The sequence below is a fragment of the Protopterus annectens genome, chromosome 3.part0 (genome assembly GCF_019279795.1).
Source record: "Protopterus annectens isolate FY-2018-M chromosome 3.part0, PAN1.0, whole genome shotgun sequence".
Taxonomy (NCBI): domain Eukaryota; kingdom Metazoa; phylum Chordata; order Ceratodontiformes; family Protopteridae; genus Protopterus; species Protopterus annectens.
The window spans coordinates 264,250,520-264,273,130 of NC_056731.1; the positions used below are offsets into that span (position 1 = coordinate 264,250,520).

The 22,611-nt window shown below is 43.3% G+C and overlaps 1 protein-coding gene across 2 annotated transcripts in view; it reads left to right on the forward strand.

Annotated features, from left to right (window-relative positions):
* ANKMY2 (ankyrin repeat and MYND domain containing 2) overlaps nucleotides 1-22,611 on the forward strand; it is an 821,123-nt gene that overhangs the window by 477,082 nt on the left and 321,430 nt on the right. For both annotated transcript variants that reach the window (XM_044064747.1, XM_044064750.1), the window contains one exon: nucleotides 12,594-12,732. In XM_044064747.1, the coding sequence (XP_043920682.1) occupies nucleotides 12,594-12,732 (139 nt within the window). The remainder of the gene's footprint in view (nucleotides 1-12,593; nucleotides 12,733-22,611) is intronic.

The following is a 22,611-nucleotide window of genomic DNA, read 5'->3' on the forward strand; positions in this document are numbered from 1 at the left end:
TACCCAGGCACCCCAACAAATTTCTTTCTGCTCCCCTGGGTAAGGAGTTTCTGTCCAAAGGAGTCCCTGTGGGTGCCATGGTGGTGGCGGCGGCCACTCAGAAGGAAGTAGCAGAGACTTCTTCCTCCATCCATCCTACTAACAAGAAGTCTAGGACCATGGACCAGTACAGGAAGCGTACCCTTTCGTCAGCAACCTTTACCTTACGGTCGCTGAACTATCTGTCTTATTTTACTCTGCTCCAGAGAGATCTCTCAAGGAGTTAGGAGATACTCTTGCGGGTAATGTTCCTGAGGTGGTGGCCCAGACGGTTAACACCCAGGTGTCTACCCTCAACTCTATCATCAACTCTTCCATGCGGCTCATTTCATATGCAGCCGATGGAGCGAGTAGGGCAGCAAGCTCAGGAGTCGCCCTTAGAAGGAAAGCCTGAATGCGCCTTTGTCATTTTGCAGAGACCTTCAAGTCTTCTTTCACTGAAGCCCCCTTTGATAGTTCCTCTTTGTTTGGAACCAAAGTGAAAGACACCCCCACCAGGTGCGAGCAAGAGGGAAAGACTCTGTCTGCTGTAGGGGTCCATTTTCCCCTTCCCTCTAGGTCTTACCCCAAAGCCCAGCGGGGTGGGAAGATGTGGTTCAAAAAATCACAGAGGTTTTTTCCTGCCGCACAAGGTGAGTCCCCCTCCAGAGGCAGAAGGGGGGGGTTATTCAGGGAGACGCCGCCCTAGAGGCAGAGGGGGCCCCCGCAATTCAGGAGACCGCGATTCCTTTCGCGGCTCTCCCTACTCTCGTTCCTGAGGGAATGCCCGACTGTGCTTATCCGGAGCCAGTCGGGGGTCAAATATCGTTATACCCGGAAGCCTGGCAAAGCATCACCCAGGACCGATGGGTATTACGAATAATTTCCGGAGGTTATACCATTCTGTTTACGTCAGACCCACCTTCAGTCATAAAAATCCCGGACGTTCCACCCAGTCAAAGGGATCAAGCAACCTCAGAGGTTTCAAAGCTGCTAGGAAAGGGAGCCATCCAGCGTGTCCCCTCAGACCAAGTTGGATCAGGGACTTACTCAAGATTCTTTTTGGTGCCGAAAAGAACAGGGGACCTGAGACCCATATTAGTTCTCAGCCGACTGAACAACTATGTACAGAAGTCCAAGTTCCGTATGGTCACACTACAATCGATTCTCCCATTGTTGGGAGAGGAGATATGGATGTGCTCAATCGATCTCAAGGATGCTTATTACCATGTCAAGATGGACAAGGCATCCAGGAGTCACCTACCCTTCCGGTTGGGAGCCAGTCACTTCCAGTTACAAGCCCTGCCCTTTGGTCTCACCACAGCCCCCAGGGTGTTCACCAAGTGTATGGTGGTGGTGACTGCTCACTTGAGACGTCAAGGATTCCAAGTGTTTCCGTATCTGGATGACTGGCTCCTTACCGCCCCCACCAGGCATCTGCTAATCCAAACCAGGGACACTACCATCACTCTCTGTCAACAGTTGGGCATAACACTGAATTGGGAAAAATCTGCTTTGTTGTCCTCACAGCGTGCCACCTTTATAGGTGCAGAATTAGACACCGTTTGAATGCGGGCATTTTTACCGCAAGAAAGGATCAGAGTCTTACATCAACAGATACACTCTTTGATGCCCCTGAGGAAAGCGAAGGCAAGATGGGATGTTCATCGTGTTTCACTGTTGCAGTCATTACACTTGGATTATCTTGCTGGCAGGTGACCTGCAGTCGGCCCGAGTTCCAAAGTCTTGGTCCGGCATCTGTTGCTGTCGCCTCTTCTCCGATGTCAGTGCGCCAGGGGTATAAAAGATGCAACCGACAACATTTTCTTCAGTCTTTCTTGCCGGACGGTGCCCGAAGCAAAAGCAGTTCGCAAGTGCCGGTCGGCCGACTCCTGAGATTTTCAAATACCTCATAAGGACTTCCACTCTTACTGTATTCCTTGCCTAGGCCCTGACCACGACGTTACCAGTTGTCGGTTTTGTGCTAGATTCAATAAACGCACTATTAAATGTCGGTTTGATTTTGCTTTACATTATTTTGGCCGAAGGTTTAATTACATAATGCCATCGGAACAACCGACGACCGGGATTTATAAAAAACGCAAAGACAAAGGAAAAGGACAGGCATCCGAGGTCCAAAACCGACGAAGCCTCTTCTAGGCCAGTCGCCGGTTCTCAGTGAGGCACTTTCGCAGTCCCTGACACCCTCTACCTCAGAGCCAGAGGCCGTAACCAACAGCCATGGAAACACCGAGGCCTGTGGAAACTCAAGGTATTGGGCCTACGGAAACTATTCCCTCAGATGGGTATGGAGCCGCTGAGCAGGCATCGGCTTCTGACGGTGGTTTCAGACCTTCACAGCTTACAATTAAGCCCACTAGCAGCAAAGGCAAAGCCAAAAGCACCATTAAAGACAAGGAAACAAGTATAGCATACTCCAGAACAGTCATCCATGCCAAAGAAACAGATGCTTAAAATGGCCAAAGACCTAATTACTTTAATCAGGGGTTCCCATCCCCCTCTTGACAAAAGGCCTAGGCAAGACACTGACTATGATTCCTCTGACCAGGTTTCCATTTCCTCTGATTCCTCTTCTGATCAGGGATATTCTCTCCCTCCCTATGAGGACTCTGATGCAGAAGAGTCTATACCTTCAGCCTCTCCGCCTGAGGATTATTCTTTTGGGGAAAACCTGCACACCATGCAGGAGCATTTCCATTGGGAGAGCCAGGATTATTCAGAATCCAAGAAAAGGCTCAGAGACTTTCTTTTACTGCCTCAGCACAGGCCCCTGGCTATCCCTCCTGTGCTGAATATTGTTGATGTTTTTTCCGAATCCAGTCTGTCCCCTGATTCTTTACCCCCTGCACCAGTCAAGCCAGACAGGTACTACAGGGTCCCTGACTCTCATAAATTTCTTTACAAAAACCCCGCTGCAGACCCAGAAACAATTTCTCAGGGTCCTAAAGGGGTTTAAGGCTTCCACTGCTAAAAATCCTGTCCCCTCGGATAGGGATTCCAGAGCTCTGAACAGATGGGGGAAAAAAGTTTACACTTCTGCTACTTTAGCTGTAAGGGCTTTAAACTGCCAGTTTCACATGCTTAAATATCAACAGTACCTCATGTCATTGTTAAAACAGAAAATGGTTTCAAATTCAGAAAGTCCTGACAGTAAGGAAATGCAGGATTTATTGCATGCAGTTGAACAAGTGGGAAAGCATACTCTGCAATGTGGTTTTGATTCATTAGAGGCTTCTTGTAGAGCCGCAGTTACAGGCTCTGTTATTCGAAGGCATGCTTGGTTGAAAGAACAAAGTTTACCTGATCATGTTAAAGTAAAATTATTGGATGCTCCACTACAGCATGATACTTTGTTTGGTGTTAAGGTAGAAGAGGTGTTAAAGAAAATGGAGAATAAAGCAAAATCAATGCAGACAGTGAAAGATTTCTTACAGGTTCAACCACCTGAATTTAGCAGAAACTGGCCTTCAAAAAGTTGGTCCTTTCAAGTATCAGACAGGCCACAAAGAGGCAGATACAGACGCCCAAGAGGCAGATCTCAGCCCCAAGGCTCCTACAGACCTAAACAATGGGGTGCTTCAGCCCCTAAAGGAGGGGAAGATAAATCACAACCTTATAGTCCCAGTGACTTCCCTCTATAAATGCCAAGCACTTACCTTTTGACAGCACCCCTAGCATATGATCACCCAGGACCAATCGGTGCTGAATATTGTTTCTCAGGGTTACAGGTTCCACTTCCACACGCTTCCAAAATCAAAACGTATGCCAGAATTGCCACAAAACCAATGGGCAGAGGCACAAAAACAGATTGCTGCTCTTATGGACATGGGAGCTATTCAAAAACTTCCACAGCAAGAACAGGGACAAGGATTTTACTCAAGACTTTTCTTAGTACCCAGAAAGGACAAAGCCTGGAGGCCAATACTGGACCTGTCAATCCTAAATACTTTCCTGGACGTTCCAAAATTCAAAATGTTAACACTACAACAACTTCTGCCCATGCTGGGCAAGAAGGCTTGGCTAGTTACTTTGGACCTCAAGGAGGCATACCTGCATGTCCCAATCAGACAATCTTGCAGAAGATACCTCAGATTCATAGCAGGCTCAGTGCATTACCAATTCTCTGCACTGCCCTTTGGCTTATCTACTGTGCCCAGGGTCTTCACAAAGTGCCTGGAACCAGTAATTGCATTTTGCAGACAAAAAGGAATTCAAATATATCCCTACTTGGACGATTGCCTTATTCAAGCAGAGTGCAAGGACATTCTTCTAAAGCATCTGGCATTTGTAAAAAGTTTACTAATTTGCCTAGGGTACACAGTAAACGAAAATAAATCAAAACTAGTGCCCTCTCAAGAGATAATATTCCTGGGTGCAAGCTTAAATACAACTGCCCAGATGGCTTCTCACGCCAGACAAACAAAGGCAACTGACTCGTATTAGTTTCAAATGATGGCAACAAAAACCCAGCTCCTTGCAAGAAAAATTCTGCAGGCCCTGGGCTTCATGGCATCCTGCATTCTACTAATTCCATATGCAAAACTGCATATGTGGAAACTACAATGGTATCTAAAAAGTGTTTGGACTCAGCATTGTCACAGCCTGGAGACAATCATTACTTTAATTCCCTGCCTACAACAGGAGTTTCGATGGTGGTCCAAGTCCTGTCACCGCAACAAGGGACAGCCTTTCACCTTACCCACAGCCAGGCAGACAATAACAATGGATGCATCGGATTATACCTGGGGGGCACATATGGCAGGAAAATGTATTCAGGGCATGTGGCCCAAGGAACAAATGCATTTTCACATCAATCAAAAAGAGATGCTAGCTGTACAGAATGCCTTGACAGCTTTCAAGGACCTACTACATCCAGGACAACTATTAATAAAGACGGGGACAATACCACAGTTATGTGGTACATAAACAAGCAAGGGGGCACAATTTGTGGAACACAGCACGGACCTGTCAAGTTCATCTGCAGGCACAATTCCTGCCAGGAACAAAAAATACACTGGCAGATGAACTAAGCAGAAATCTCATGGACCCTCACGAATGGAAGCTAAATCCACAAGTGTTCAGCATGATAACGAGGAAATGGGGACGCCCAGACATAGATCTTTTTGCCTCCCCTCACAATTACCAAATACAGACATTTTACACAAGAACTTATCATTCTCAAGCATGGAAAGTGGATGCTCTATCATTCAGCTGGAAAGGCCTGACAGTCTATGCCTTCCCTTCGATGCCTCTTCTTACCAAGGTGCTACTAAACGTCAGACAAGAAAGGCCAAAAATTATCCTGATTGCCCCAGACTGGCCACGCCAGCACTGGTACCCAATCCTAAAGAGTTTGTCTTAAGACCCAGCTTGGCTTCTGCCTCAAATTCCTCATCTTCTGACACAACAAAACAATCATATTCTGCACAGTCAACTCAGAACCTTAAAACTGGCAGCATGGCAGATAATGTAGCCACTCAGACTGCACCTCTCTCTAAAGATGTTATGGATGTCATTTTAGAAGCCAGGAGGCCCAGCACTAGGAAATCTTATGCAATAAAATGGGAAGAGATTCTGTGCTTGGAACCAGGCACAAGGGCTCGAACCACTTGTCCCTAATATTTTTATTTATTTATTTTATTTTATTTTACATTTGTTGACCGGGCTAGTCTAACTGGATTCATGTCCATTTTCAGTAGAGGCCCGGGGAGATAAGCTCCAAGATAGAACAATGAAATTAACAAGATAACAAATAAGGAAACATTAAACAAAAAAAAATCATTTACAATGCATATTACAGGTTAATACCTCAGATTTTACAATACCTAACTGAGATGCTGGACAAAGGCTTATCTTTTTCATCTATTAAAATCCATGCCTCTGCCATTTCAGCCCATTACGATACGGAACCTCCTATTTTTTCACATCCTCTACGACAGTATCTCAAGAGGGGCAAAAAAAGACCCCCAAGGAGAGCACCAGTACCAACTTGGGACCTCAATTTTCTTTTAGAAAAACTCACACTGCCTCCTTTTGAACCAGCCAGCACAGCTGATCTAAAATTCTTATCATGGAAAACTGCTCTGCTCCTAGCAATAACTTCAGCAAGAAGAGTCTCAGAGTTACAGGCATTAATGGCTGTGGAACCTTTCCTCATTTTTCATCAGGACAGGGTTTCTCTAAGAACAAACCCAACATTCATGCCAAAAGTGGTCTCCAATGTGGCCCTAAACCAAACCATTAATTTACCTACTTTTTACCCAAATCCCCAGAACAAAGGGGAGAGACTTCTGCACTCTTTGGATATACACAGACATCTATGATTCTACTTGGACAAAACAAAAGCTCTCAGAAAAACTGAGCAACTGTTTGTAGCCTATGCTGCAGGATCACAAGGAAAGCCTATTACAAAGCAGACAATCTCAAAATGGATAGGACACTGCATCCGCTTATGTTATGCACAACATGGCAAATTAGTGCCTAAGGGCATTAGGCCTCATTCTACCAGAGCAGCAGCCACTTCAGCAGCTTTCCTCAGAGGAGTACCAACCAAAGACATGTTAGAAGCTGCAACCCAGAGCTCAGTGCACACTTACCAAGCACTACCACTTGCCTCTCTACTCTAAATCCAGAACAGGCTTTGCCACTGCAGTTCTGCAGGGCCTGGTCGCCTCTCCAAATCCTATTTAGACCCAGCCGCCCAACCTCAGCTTTGGGATTCTACCCAAGTGTAATGACTGCAACAGTGAAACACGATGAACATAGTACAGTTGTGTACCTACCACAAATGTGGATGTTCGAGTGTATTCACTGTTGCAGTCCAGGTTACCCACCCACCATCCCCCTTTTTCATTGCTGGGACTTTTCTGTACTTCACATCTCTATACAACCTATGTGGTGTATTTGCTTGTAGATGAAGGAAATGTTTATAGTAATATATGCATGTATTTGGGCATAATTTTATCTTTTCAGCCTTCCTACCTGGGGGCACCTGACATCTGGGGCAAGAAAAACTGAAGGAAATGGCGTCGGTTGCATCTTTTATACCCCTGGCGCACTGACGTCAGGAAAGAGGCGACAGCAACTAACGCCGGACCAAGACTGGAACTTGGGCCGACTGCGGGTCGCCTGCCAGCAGGATAACCCAAGTGTAATGACTGCAACAGTGAATACACTCTAACATCTACATTTATGGTAGGTGCACAACTGTCCTTTCTTCAACTCCTGAGGACCATGGCAGCTACAATTATGTTGGTCCCTTTAGCGAGGTTGCACATGAGACTTCTTCAATGGCTCCTCTTTGCCTAATGGTCTCTCCAAAAATTTCCACTTTCTCACCCCATTTTGCTCACAGACAGATGCAAACAGGACCTCAGTTGGTGGCTTTGCACCAACAATCTGGACAGGGAAAAACCCTTCGTTCCACCCATCCCGGTTGCCACAGTGACCACGGACGCCTCCCAGATGGGATGGGGGGCATTATCTTGGCAGGACGGTCCAAGGCACATGGCAAGATCACGAGATACATCTGCATATCAACATCCTAGAGATGAGAGTGGTGCTACTTGCGTTGCAGGCACTTCAGAGCTATCTGCCTCTAGGGACGATTGCAGTACACTCGGACAACATGTCAGTAGTGTGGTATCTGAACAAGCAAGGGGGAACCAGATCTTACCGCCTGTGCAGAGAGGCCATGCGAGTGTGGCAGTGGGCAATATCTTCCCAACGGTTTCTGGTGGCAACGCACATTCCAGGGAAGTCCAACGTGATAGCGGACAGGCTAAACAGAGCTATTCTGATGCCTTACGAGTGGTCCCTGAATCGTTTAGTTGTAGAGTGAATCTTCAGCAGATGGGGTCAGCCTTGCTACGACCTTTTCGCCATCCTCCTCAATGCCAAATGCAGCAGCTACTTCACACTGATCCCCCCACAGGGGAGTCACCCAGGGACGCTCTAGTTCACAATTGGCCATCCGGTCTACTTTATGCTTTCCCTCCATTTCCCTTGCCGTCAAAAGTGATTCAGAAGCCCAATCCTTGGGAAGCAGAATGATTCTGATTGCTCCACACTGGCCTTGTCAAGTCTGGTTTCCCTTTCTCCAACCCTACATTGTGGACACTCCTTGGATTCTGGACCCACAACCAGATTTACTGACACATATGTCGGGACAGTTCCACCCTTCTCTGATGACACTCCGGTTACTCCACTTCCAGCGTTAGTTAGGCTTCATCACTTTTCACCGGAGGTAGTTCATATTTTGCCTTCCTCTCATAAGCCCTCTACTAGGAAGATTTATTCTAGCAAATGGAACAGGTTCTCTATTTAGGTGCATACTCAAGGAATTGATCCTTACACAGCCCCGATTGCTTCAGTCTTGGAGTTTTTGTCTCTGCTTTTCCATCAGGGTTCCGCGTCGGCTGCCATAAAAGTTCAATTGGCAGCGATTTCTAATTTTCATGTCTCTAATGAGCCTAGTCTGATGGCTCACAGACTCTGTAAAGCTTTCCTCAAGGATACTCTATTACTCCGTCCCCCGGTCTCCGAAACTATCATGCCCTGGGATCTGATTTATGTTCTACAAGCCCTTACCTCGCCACCTTTCGAGCCTGCCGCTACCTGTGATTTGAAATATTTGACCTGGAAAATAGCCTTCCTAATTGCAATCACTTCGGCCAGGCGAGTTTCAGAAATCCAAGCTCTTTCTGTCAAACCCCCATACTTGATTTTCCATAAGGACAGGGTTTCTCTTAGACCAAACCCTTCCTTTCTTCTTAAAGTGGCTTCGGTGTGTAATATTAATCTATTGAGTTGCCTGTATTCTTTCCTCATTTTTCAAAAAAGACAATTTAAATTTCATCAATTGGATGTACACAGACAATTACATTTCTATTTGCACCGAACAAAAGATATCCGAAAGTCTGACCAACTATTTGTCTCCTTTTTGGAAAACAAAATTGTGTCCCCTGTCTCAAAAATCACCCTATCCAGATGGATATCCAGTTGCATCTCTTTCGCCTACTCCGCAAGATGAAGAGACCTGCCGTTTCCGGTTAAGGCTCACTCTACTCGGGCTGTTTCTACATCCACAGCCTATCAAGCCAGATTGTCAAAGGATGATCTATGTGCTGCAGCTACTTTGGCTTCTCCTCACACATTTGCTACTCATTACAAATTGGACGTGGTATCTAGGGGCAGGTCGTCCTTTGGTTCCACAGTACTCAGGAGTATTTTCCTATGAGCCACCCAGGATGTAGGTGTTAGGGACGCTGTCCCACGGGTAAGAATGTAGGCGAGATTGGACTACATAACATCAAGAAGTTATGTACTCACCATAATGTTCGATGTATGTAGTCCATCTCACCACACATTCTTACTTACCCTCCCACCTTTCCCCCTTCCTGGAGGATCTGGAGATTAGTTTTTTTTTCTATTTACAGAGTTCCCTTTACTCTTAGCTTATTCTTTTTACAAGGTTGTTATGTATGCATGGGGTATGAATGAATGTTCGCAGCAAACTACATCTGGAGATATGGAGCAGTGCAGCATGGGATACCTGCTTAGCCCAGCCAATAGAAGACTTCGAGCTAGAAAACTTTGGCCGAGTCAGAGCTGATATTCGGCTCCGAACCCACGGGTAAGAATGTGAGGCGAGATGGACTACATACATCGAACGTTATGGTGAGTACATAACTTCTTGTTCATTTCTTTTGAAGGTAAGAAGGGGCAACCTGTGTCAAAGCAGATTTACAAATGGTTGTCTCTGGCTGTTACCTTTTGTTATAGTCAGCACAACAAAATTATTCCAGGCAAGGTCAAGGCCCACTCTCCCAGGGCCTTGGCTTTATCTATGGCTTTTTTGGAAAGGGTTGGATTCTAGAAATATCGTGGTAGAAACAACTTGGTCCTCTGTATATACATTTACAGAGCATTACAAGCCTTATTCCTTCTCTAGGTCTGGATCAGGCTTTGGTATCACCATTGTCCAGAGCTTCTGGGCCTTCCACTTCTACATCCCAAGTGTAGTAAGTTAGGGTAATCTACCCGTATTAGCTAAGGCTGCTGCAGCAGTGATCAGTATGATGAACATAGTACAGCTGTGTAAGTAAACTTACTGCAACAGTAGATTTTTGAACAATAATCGTTCTCTCCCTCCATCCTAATTGATTTTGGTGAGTTGTTTATGCCAGGGTGTGAATACTTACTTTTTGTTCCTAACATTGTCCTTTCAGTGCTCAGCCTCTCATGCTTGTAGGTAGGAAAGCTGTGAAGGACTCTGTCCTCAAAGCTGTCTTTTTAGTTACCTCAGCTTGAGGTGATTGACTGTGTGCGCAGACGGTGCCCTGAAGCTTTGGAAGCTGGCCAGCTGTTATATCCTTGGGAGGATGTAACCCATATAGTTATGGTTGCTGCAATACTGATCATTTGAACATCAATTGTTATGAAAAGTTTACTTGCACAGCTATACTTTCTTTGTAATACAGGGAGAGTTTCAGTTGCTTTGTACTACAAGTTTAAATAAGTGTAAAAGTGTAAGGTGTCAGCATCCAAAATGATCAGAGTGCATCTGTTATCAAAAGACAGGTTTAAAAGCTGATTGACACTTCAATCTGCCACTGTTTTATTTTTAATATACCCAGATGAATTGTGTTGCAGCACTCAATGCCCTCTGTATTTTTCCATTGCAGCTCTATGGTGCTGCCATTGTATGTGTGTCATGTGGCTTGTTAATAACAAGATTTTTAGATATGAACATGGCCAGAATATGCTTGTAGTACATGAAATGTTGCAATTACACTAAAATTTGTGAAGAAGACAGACTTTAGTATCTTTGTGGCAGTTTGTTAAACACATTTCAGTGCTGTTAAGTCCTAGTCTTGCACTACAGTACAGTCGGGGGCCCCCACAGAAGACTAGCAGGAAGATCAAACAGCAGAGGGTTAGCATAGTGGTTAAAGTGTTTACCTCACAGATGCAGGATACAAGGTTTGATTCCAACCTCTAAAACAGAAATTAGCTAGGCTTAAAATGGCCTTCCAGTGCAGCTAGCCTAGTACTTACCTTTGAATCTATAAGCATTAAAAGCTGGAATATACTTTGGCTGCCAGAATTTCTTGTGTGTGTCTGCACAAAGTGCATTAAAATCTTTAAAAGCCGTCACATAATCAGATATTCTTTGCTTCTAGCCACTGTCTGAGAAGCAGCAGAAAGTGTGTTAGAGCTTTGCTTCTCTAGAAGTATGAATTTCTTGACATGCATTTCTAGCATGTACTCTAACTTGGTGTACGATCAATAACCGGATAAGAAAGCTCTGTTATACCATCTTACATATGAATGCCACTTATAATAAGTTTATTTTTCATGTCTTTCAAGGGTAATCTGTGTCCTTCATATATTATAAACCTTTTTCTTAGCTTTTCTGTGTGAGTTGCTGGAGAATGTGCATCATTTTGGTAAAGTTGTACAGTAAATGCTGCTTTTTTATTCTTTTTCTTGTTGAAGGTTGCCTGCAGTCCAGAACATAAAGGCTTGCTGCCAGGCATATACAGCATACTTGAATATCTTTTCTCCGCATTTTTCTGAAATGTTATCACTTGCAGAGCCTTGAACATCTAGAATTCTCCCAACTAATGGATCTATCCTATGTTTTGTAACCGATTGTTATATTAGTGCTATTATGGCTTACTATCGCATAGTCGATCGCATTTCGTACAATCGACATATGTGCGAAACTTATTTAGCAGAGCCGTAAATATGATTGCCACAATGTCGAACGTTACAATAGCAAGCATTCCCTGTTGTAAGGTTCGACATTGTGGTGCAGATTGCACTATAGTGGGGATTGGGAAGTGTACCCTTTCCCTCCCTGAAATGTGATCTCGGAGTTTGTATATATGTAAGTAGGAGTGGGTGTGGGGGGTGCAGGGTTTTTTTAATGTTGAGCAGAAGTGAACATTTCAGTAAAGTCGACATTTTCAACATTTCGACTTTACTGAAATGCTTACTTTGACATTTTTTTGTTCGGTGTTCTGATTTCCGAACATGTTAGTTGGACATCTTAACACTCAAACACAGTGGATTTGATTATGTGATAGTAAACTTGCTATTATATGTGAATATTTGAACTACTGTTAAGTGAATGTTAGGTTTATGCCTTCACTGAAAATGGGTTCTTTATGGCCCAGTTGGACTTTCCCGGTAAACAAATGTCAAATGATGTCCTCAGTACAGGTCTGTGCACAACATGCTTGGAAAAAGGAATCATTTTAAGAGAGCAGTCTTATGTTTGTAGGGGCAGCAGCTGAAATTGAAGTCTACATTTCTTAACTATGTAGAAGGTGACATTTGGGCAGATGTGCTTGATTTTTATATGGTATTTGGTTGGATGTGGGGTAGTGGTATAAGGTATAAGTGCAGAATATAAATTTCTGGATATACCTCTTCATTGCATGGTGTCAAGAAAAAGTATGACTCCTATAGGAATATACGTTTATGTTTGTAGTTTTTTCAATAGTATTTATTAACATTACATTTTCTGTTCTTCTTTTTAATTTAAGCATGGGATGACGCCGCTGATGCATGCTGCATATAAAGGAAAAGCCACAATATGCAGGCTACTTCTGCAGCATGGAGGTGATGTGAATTGCAATGAACATGAACATGGCTACAGTGCGTTAATGTTTGCTGGGCTTTCAGGTAATAATGTCTACAAATTGTACAGTGTCATATCATCCTACAGAGCTGCTAAGACATTACACAAAACTCTGTATGCAGTGAAAGGTCACACCAAGTTTTCTTTTTGTACTGCAGCTTTGTCAGCAGTCAGTGTTATTGTTCAGAATGGAATTATTTTGTTGTGATGTAATTCAGTGTCAGTCAGCATTTTCTGAACTTGCTTGCAGCTCTGTACTTTCATGCTGACCAGTTCCTTTATCTCACATATCAGCAGTTGGACACTAGCTTACGGTTCTGGAACCATGTATCCCATAGACTGCTGGAAGAAATTGTTCTTTGTGAATTTAGACTGTCAGTGCATTCCAGCAAAAAAACTGATAAGGAAAGCTCCCAAAATAAGACAACTTCAAATGTATACAGGCTTATATTTGAAAAGGAATCTGCAATATAGCTCAGCAGTCTATTATATAAATGTGTCTTTGTTGTATTTTGTAAGAGCGGCAATATTTTACTTGAGGGCCTCACCAGATGTGCAGTAGCAAGCCCCGCCTAAAACCCACCCCCATGATATGCCATTCATGAATATGCATTCCCTCCGAATGTACCATCGGATGTCAAAAAAAGAAAACGAGCCCACTGGCATGTAATATAACAATAAATAAGACAGTAAAACGTTGCCAACATCAGTAATTCCCAATATTACAATTAGAGTGCTAGAAATAGTGCATGCAACAAGGACAGTAAAGGGATCAGAGAATATAATATATGGAGAGTCAACTTTCTGGTTTTAAAGCCCGTGTTTGTGCTTGATCCCCACCTTTCTCGTAACTAGTCTAGTCCAGGTACAGATTTGCTGTATCCAGGACTGTTTGTAAGCTTCTGAGCCCCCCAAGCCTTTGTGTTGGAGTGCAGCCTTCTAGCTTATCAGTGGGAGTGATAAGTACTAGGTAGCCTGTCTACCACAAGAGGAGTGGTTCTTGGCCCAGGAATTGTAGTTTATTGACCATTCGGGAAGTTGTCCATCTCTTTCAACTTTCTGGTTTAAAAGACCACATCTGCACTTGTTTCCCATCTTTCCTGTAACTAACCTACTGGAAAGCACTAGAAAGCCTTAAACTGATATAAGCCTTCTAGCTTAAAAGAGAGACTTTGGAGTGATTAAGTATCAGTTTTCTGTATTTTCTTGCTGTACTTAACTGCTTTCCGCCTAAACGCTGATTTTCTAGCACTTTTTCCACATATTGTGCTTATTTGACTGCCTGCACTTTTAAAAAGTTGTTTTTTGTTTAAATCAATTGTTTAACTGTTGTAGGCTACACACTAAAGTGTGACAGCCTTTTCTGTTCGCTTATAGTCGTTTAAAGCTGTTTTAAGTGCACTTTTTACTGTTTTTGCCTTATCTTTAAAAATAAATAAATACATTTCTTGTTTCCTGCCTTTCTAAGCTAGTATAGTCCAGTTTTCAGGTTAGTGCTGAATTCAGGGCTGTGTTACAAGTTTGAGTTGCCCATACCTTACTTGGATAGATGGAAGTTTCTCTGTTCACCTGTGAGAGAGGGGAACTTTGAGCAGCCATCTCTCTCTGGATGAGTGGTTCCAGCCCAGAAGTTAGTAGTTTAAAAAACACGTTGCATGGTTTTGTGCGCTGGGCAGCACCGGTTAGCTAGGGTTAAATTATTCCCAGCTTGACTAAGTCTCCTCTTCAGTTTTTCACTTGAAACTAGTCTAACTCTCAACCTAAGCACTCAAAAAGCATCCTACAGTCCAGCACTTACTCAGACCTAATAGCAAACACTAATGTACCCCGACATTTGACTGCCCAGCAGGGCAAGGCTCTTTATCCACCCCTCACCAACCAAGCGACTAAGCAGCTCACCCTACTATTCAGGCATGACCAAAGGGCAACTTCAGGTGTACTCTCCAGTCCAGCTGGTGAATCTGGGTATCCTGAGGCAATGTTACAACTGCCTCATGTACACAGACAGCCCTCTCCTCCTACCACAAAACAGTAACATATGTGAGAGATGCAATTATACAGCCAAACTGGAGGCTTAGGCATCTCCACCCAAGACTGGAACAGACAGTCATGAGGAGAAGGTTAACACTTGCACCACACCTCCAGCCTCACATTGACCTACTAAACCAGCACTGGCAAAAAATACATTTAAATACACAAAATCATACTCGGAGGCTCTAAATAAAAACCTGCAAAAGCATCAGAGAGCTCCAAAGCAGACGCCCACAAAACCTGCACCTCTCGTCACAAACCAGACAACACATAAAACACGAAATCAATGTGCCGCACAATCACAGCCCTTAAGGCGAAATAACATACCTAACATACTAGTAATAGGTGACTCAATAGTCAGACACACTGATGCCCAACTCATTAGGCTGGACAAGGAGTAGGTTACTGTTAGCTGCCTGCCGGGAGCCAGAATCCGCCACATAACTCAAGCACTCAGGTCACTCCAGAACAAGTACAAATATGACTCTGTCATTGTTCATGTTGGTGTGAATGACCTGAGTCATACCTCCCTAGACTACATGAAAAAAGACATGGAAGAGCTCTCTGATCATGTAGTCCAGGCGGGTATGACCCTGACCCAGAGTAGCATCCTGCCCTCACCAAGAGTGATACCTCAGTATAAAGAAAAAATGATCAATTTCAACAATTGGCTAAGCTTCTGGTGTCATTCAAAGGGGATCCAGTGTCTGTCAGCCTGGGATAACATGATCGACAAGCCACATTGCTTCGCAAGCGACGGCTTGCACCTGTCACCCCTTGACTTTCGAATACTGGCCAAGGCTCCTGCTGCCCCCTTAATGCATTTTTAGGCAAGGCTCAAAATTAAAACCCACATCCATAAACAGCACAAGTAAAAAAATTGAAGGTTATACTACTCAACGCCAGCAGTTTAAATCTCAAAATGCATTCGCTGGAATCACTCCTAAGTATGGAGAACGTCGACATCTGTAGTAACTGAAACCTGGTTCAAGGCTCCAGAGAGCACTCCAGCACTACTGGGCTACAACCCATACCACACATTTTGGCCACAGAACACAGACCAAAACACAAAAGGAGGGGGTGTATCCATATTCATCAAGGATACTCACACGTCTAGGTTAGTGGCGCAGCATAATTCCTCTGAGATCATCCATTTGCAACTAACATCGGGCAAATCTGCAATGCAAATTGTGGCCTGATACAGATCACCCTACATGACCCACGACCACCACTCCGCCTTTCTGGAGACACTGGAAAACATGAAGGTCCTACCGAATACCCTGATCTTGGGAGATTTCAATTACTGTACCATTAACTGGGAAAACTACTTGAGTACAAACTCCCAGGCTCAGCGCTTCCTGGAATTTATCGACTCAAATGCCCTGGATCAGTGGTAAACTCCCCTACCAGAGGCCACAACATATTGGACCTGGTCATCACCAACATGGGCGACAGGTGCTCCGTACCGGAGGTCAACCAGTCACTGGTAGATGAGACCATCAACTAGTCACCCTGGATGTCCACACCCCACCACCACCCCCAACCATGGAAACCACAGTGAAAAACTTTCTAAAGCAAACTTCACCTTACTTAAGGCAGATGTGGTAAGTTTCACAGCCCCCATGCTAAAGGATAACACTGCCCCAAGATGCAGAATCCTTTACAGTTGCACTTTATGAGCACCTACAAGGATGCATGGATCATGCCATCCCTAGCAAAACCAAGACTCACTCCCCTAAGGGAAGGAAACCAGTCTGGTGGACCCCTGCCATAAACAGGTTATACAACAGAAGGAGGAAACTAGTTCAGAAAAAAAGCAAATCCCAAGAAGGAAAGACATCCCTGATTAGTATCAGTAAGAAACTAAGGTCCCTCATAAAATCATCCAAGGCTAACTTTGAAAGAAAAATAGCCAAGGATTCGAACGATAACCACAAAGCCTTCTTTAGCTATGTCAAGAATCTAAGTGGCAACTCGCAGATATGCTCTGAGATAGTGCAAAATAGCACAAAATATACTGAACCTACTGATATTGCCAACATACTGGCAAATAGATTCAGTGCAAACTTCACCTCCCTCTCACCTTCAAAAGGGCCCACAACAATACCAGAAAAGTGTAGTGTCCCAGAAATCACAGAAGCACAGGTGAAAACAGCCCTTTTCAAAAGCCAAAAACACAGCATCAATGGGGCCAGATGGTGTCCCAGGCTGCGTCTTGCACGAACTACAGAAAGAACTAACCCCCCCCCCTAAACGCGCTGTTCAACCTCAGCCTCTCCACAGGCTATGTACCCATAGAATGGCACACAGCAATGGTTATTTTGCTCCACAAAGGAGGGGCCACAACTGATCCTGGTAACTATCGCCCCCATAAGCCTGACTAGCCTGGTCTGCAATGCTATGGAGCGCATCATCATGGAACTCATTAACAAAGACATTGGAAACATCCAAACACTTGACCCGACCCAGTTTGCCTTTAAGGGCAGATCATGCCTACTAAACCTGGTTGACTTCTTCGAGGCAGTTACCAAGGCCACAGACGAGGGAAAGGTGGTTCACACAGCCTACCTTGATCTTGCCAAGGCATTCGACACCATTCCTCACTCAAGTATTATAGAAAAACTCACCAGCCTGAACATAAACCCCTATGTCACAAGATGGGTTGCCAACTGGCTTACAGACAGAACTCACACGGTAAAAATAGCGGGCTCCAGGTCTGACTCTAAACCAGTCACAAGTGGTGTCCCGCAAGGCTCAGTTCCCCTACTGTTCAGCATATATTTCTCAGAAGTACAAGCAAACACAGGAGGACTATGGCTAACTAAGTTTGCCGATGACTGCAAACTGGGAACCATAATTGGCCTTACTGAGACAGACACCTGGTGTCAAAGTCATGGCCTCAAGCTAAATGCCAAAAAATGCATAGCCATCCCATTTGGGAAAAACAAAACACCCACAAATTACCACATAGGCGGCAGCCCCCTTAATACAAAAGAGGTAATAAGAGATCTGGGGACCCAGGTAGATAGTAATCTTTCCTTTGGCAATCATATTGCCAAAGTAGTTAGGAAATCCTTCTATGTGGCCCATCTAATTACTAAGGGGTTCGCATCTAGAAATAGAGGTTATAGTGCCCCTCTGCTCGTCACTCATTAGACCCATCATAGAGTACAATGCCCCATTTGGGATGTACCTCACAAGACACTTACCACAAAAGCACCTCACCAAGAGGATTACTGGCCTCAAACATATGTCCTATGCAGCTCTACTGAAAAAACTCCGGCTGTACTCAGTGGCATATCGCTTACTCAGAGGTGATCTCTGCCTGACTTACAAAGCCATATCCAACTCAGAATTGATGGACATGCTCCACCTAAAGAAATCCAAGTCATTGCGAGCCACGTGCTCTAGTGAGCTAAATCTCGCCACAACAATAAATAGAACATACCGGAGGGATAGATTCCTGTCACAGAGACTCCCCATGCTTTGGAACAAAATTCCTAACTACATTAGGCAGAGCCCCTCACTAACACTCTTCAAGAGAAGCCTTGACGAGTGGATGGGTAACAGAAAGTACACCCCTGGGATCACTTCATTGGCTCTGCTTGACAGAGGCTCAGTTAATTAATCAATGGGGCGGTGAAAGCTGACACTCTGGCTAGGCTTATAAATGCCCTCGGGCAGATAGCCTAGTACCTACCTATGAACCTATGAAAGACTTGGCAGTTACATTTCTTTTCAAAGAAAAGATGGGAGAGAGAACATAATATATATGCTATAAGGTACAAGAAGCACTAAAAAGAAGTGTGAGAGAATCACAGTTAAAAGCAACAACAGTGTGATAAGGAAGGGCCACGCTCAGGAGATGGAGAGCAGAGGTAGACAGTTTAATGTAGATACGAGAACATACTTTTTCAAGGAGTGGGCTGGTGGGTTCAGTCAGTCATATGAATGGAAGGTACAGGCCAAGGCAGGTGAGTTTTTATTTATTTATTTATTTTTTTAACAGTCTGGTATTCCTTGTCAGACAGGATGTAAGATGAAAAGAAGCTGCCTTAGACTAGTAGTAGCACTCCAACATACTAGAGAAACTATGTTTTCTCCTGACAGCTTATTCATGTAATGTGATTTATAACACATTACATTACCCTAAATGGATAGTCTAAGAGTAGCAGAAGGTACGTCTTTTGGCAGAAAGGACCAACAGGTAGTAAAGACCACTGTATTTATGTAACACTTGATATGGAAAATGGCTGGCTAAGCTGCAAGTTCCTAAATATTGTGCTGAAATGGTTAACAGGAAAGGATTATTTTCACTGTTGAATGACATGGCAGGAAAGTATAAACAGCCAGCTTTTTTGAGCCTAAAGCCAAGATTCCATGGAGAAACGTTAATATTCTCACATCATGTATGCATGCGCGATTGCTTGAAGGCTAATTACATATGCAGACCGGGTTGTCACTCAATTCGCAACACGCCCACTTCTACGCAAAACAAAATGGTGAGGCCCTCAAGTAAAATACCGCCGTAATAGCTGTCTGTGCATTACTAATGTAATATTTACTTGCACATAATTTATATTTATACTATGTTACTAGCATGCATTGTTTAAAACAGTAATAAACTTTATAGTAATATGTGCTACATATGTTCTGTAACTTACTACTGAAAATCTAAATAGTGCTATGTAATTTTGTAAGATTTCTTAGAAGTTATCCTACTATGATGTGTTTGCACATGGGTGTTGTGAGATACGAGGCTTTATGTAGTGGACTGTACTTATAAACGTATTTTTTCAAGAAGACATTTTAGCCCCAGTATCTTCCCCCTCCTCTCCAGCCCGAATATGCATGTATCTTTCCTTTCTCACTCCATGCTGGAGTACCTGTAATTTATTCCCATGCATTGGGTAAATGATAAAGGATAAAAAAGCAACAGCTTAAACTAGCAGGTTATGAATCACAGCAATTGTGATATGTTTTATTTTGCAGCTTAAAAGAACCTTGTTGTAAAGCATTGTAACTGTTGGGAAGTAAATGCTCAGCTTTATTCTTCCATTTTTTGTACTAGTAGTTGTTTTGAAGCAGATTTCAGTTTGCTTTTGTTATAATTTCATAGAATACTTGTAGGATACACGAAGTACTGTCTGTGCCTCATGCCCCAATGTGCAACTTTGTTGGATGTTTTGTAACACACAACGTAAAATAGAAGGGCTTTAATGGTTACTGAAGAAAAACTGTAGCATTCAAGAAGTGTAAGAAGCCACAGAGAATAGGAAATCAAGTTGTACTAGTGGAAGAAAGTGAGGAATAAAAAGGAAGGACAGTATTATAAAGTTTTAAACATTAGGGTAGCAACCTTCTTTAAGAAATCTGCTGTAGAGGATTATGATGATAGTGAGTCTCTGATTGTACCCATATTGTTATGTATTTGAGCCAAGGAATTCACATGTAGAGCAAAAATTTAAGTGTAGTTGCATGGAAATATACTACTTCCAATTTGCTGTTTCTGGGAGTATTCCCTCTTCTCCTGCAGTACAACAATTCTACATACACATGTATGTATATATAAGAACTGCCTCGGTTAAAGAATGACTGCTCTGTGTCTGGTACTGTTTGTTCTACAACATTGCAATAAGATTTCTTATGATATTTAGACTTCCTTACATGAAGACCTTTTCTCTACAGAAACTGGTTCACTCAAAAACTCAGTTCCAGTAACTCTCAAGCCATGCAGCTTGGCTTATCACAAAAACTAGCTGAAACATCAACCATCAATATTTGTGACCCTGTGATATCGGTACCTCACAGTCCAAGTGGAGGAGTAGCGTTTCTTTTTCCGTACCAGTTGGATTTCACAAAGAATTTTAGGACAGCTGAAAAATTCATTTAAACTCCCCAGATTTTTTACTGTTCAAGGCTAGCCTTCACAAAGGGAAACAGTTTCGTCTCTGATCCTGAATATGCTTTTCATGTATGGAGTAGCAGGACGTTTAAATAGCATTATGTTGGTTATTTCACCTTTAGTAAAGTTTCTCTGTTATTTCTCTTTTTTTGCCAGATGTCTTTTACAGCACTACAGCAGAACCTTAGGGTTCTTCTGTTTGCAGTTTATCTTGGTGCTGAAACTATGGTGTTTTTCTCAAGTGTCTGCTGTATTTGACGATGTGCATTATTGCTTAATGTTAGAGCCAAAGGTGGTAGCTTACATCTATTGTAACATTTATTTTTCTTTTTAGGTCCTCAATACCTGCCACTCATCAACCCTCATACCTGGCCTGTTGGCTTATTCATTCTCAGTAGAGTGACTGCCAGTTTTGACTTCACTCATAACTGCGGGGCAAGAGCAGACCACTCGGGCATCCATCAGGGCTTTTCTGACGAGTCCAATACCTCAAAACTTGGTGGCTGACGTGAGCACACACATGATCACAGAGGTCTTCAGTGCCCTCTTATTTTGTCTGCATGCCTCCACATTTATGCTTTAAGGACTGTAGCCTCCAGCTTGATAGGACCAAGTCCATGTACCAGGTCCATCCCTGTTGACAACCAGACAAGCCACTGATTGCTCTATGGCAGTGTGCAGACCAAAACCACCAGTTCTTTCCCCAGGATGGGTGAGCTACCTAGAAAATCATCAGTTCCTTCTGAAAAGTCAGGTTGTTATTGAAGTAGCATGAACATATACAGAAGAGATGTTTGGCTAAAAACTATAGTAAACACATTGCTAAGGCAAAAACAGGCACATTCGTAGACTGTTAGGGAATGTTTACCATCACCCACCATCTGAAGAAAAATATATCTGCACTAGTAGCACTGAAGGAAGAGCAGTATGTTGGTGTTACAGAAATAACAGAAACGTAATGCACAGTCAGCCACAATTAGGATATAGGTGTCTTATAGGAAGTACAGGGTAGGTGAAAATTACCTTTGCGACTGTCTATTTTCACTGAAAAGCGAGTTGAAACTGCTGTTTTGCTTGAAATAAGCTTGTTACTGCATTTATTATTACCTGCACTTTGAAATTGTCTTTTTGTTTGAATTAACTGTTGAGGCTGCTCACTCAAGTGTGCTAGCCTGTGTAAAGTATTTACTTTGCTTTTTCTGATATCTGCCTAAAAAAAAGAAAAAAAACAAAAAAAATCCTTGTTTCCCACCTTTCCTGAGCTAGAATAGTCCCTAATACAGGTTTTGCTGTATTCTGGACTTTAGAATAGTTCCTGTGTTACCCATATCCTTACTTGAATAGAAAGAAGCTTCTGTGTTCACCAGTGGGAGTGGGGAGCTTTGAGCAGCCTATCTGTCCCTGGAGGAGTGGTCTCAGCCCAGAAACTTGTTGTTTATTGGCCATGTTGGGCTAATTCCTAGCTCTTTCAAGTCCCCTGCTTAAAAACCCGCTTTGGTGCAGTTTTTGCGCTTGTTCCGACTCAGCAAAGCTCCTTTTGGTCCTGCAGAGTGGTGCTAGCAGCAGAGAGATGAAAAAGAGTGACTGCTACCTGATTTAAGTACCTTTTTACTGCTTTTACCTTTGCGACTGTCTGTTCTCGCTGAAAAGTGAGTTGAAACTGCTCTTTTGCTTGAAATAAGCTTGTTACTGCATTTATTATTACCTGCACTTTGAAATTGTCTTTTTGTTTGAATTAACTGTTGAGGCTGCTCACTCAAGTGTGCTAGCCTGTGTAAAGTATTTACTGTGCTTTTTCTGATATCTGCCTAAAAAAAAAACAAAAAAAATATCCTTGTTTCCCACCTTTCCTGAGCTAGAATAGTCCCTAATACAGGTTTTGCTGTATTCTGGACTTTAGAATAGTTCCTGTGTTGCCCATATCCTTACTTGGATAGAAGGAAGCTTCTCTGTTCACCAGTGGGAGAGGGGAGCTTTGAGCAGCCTA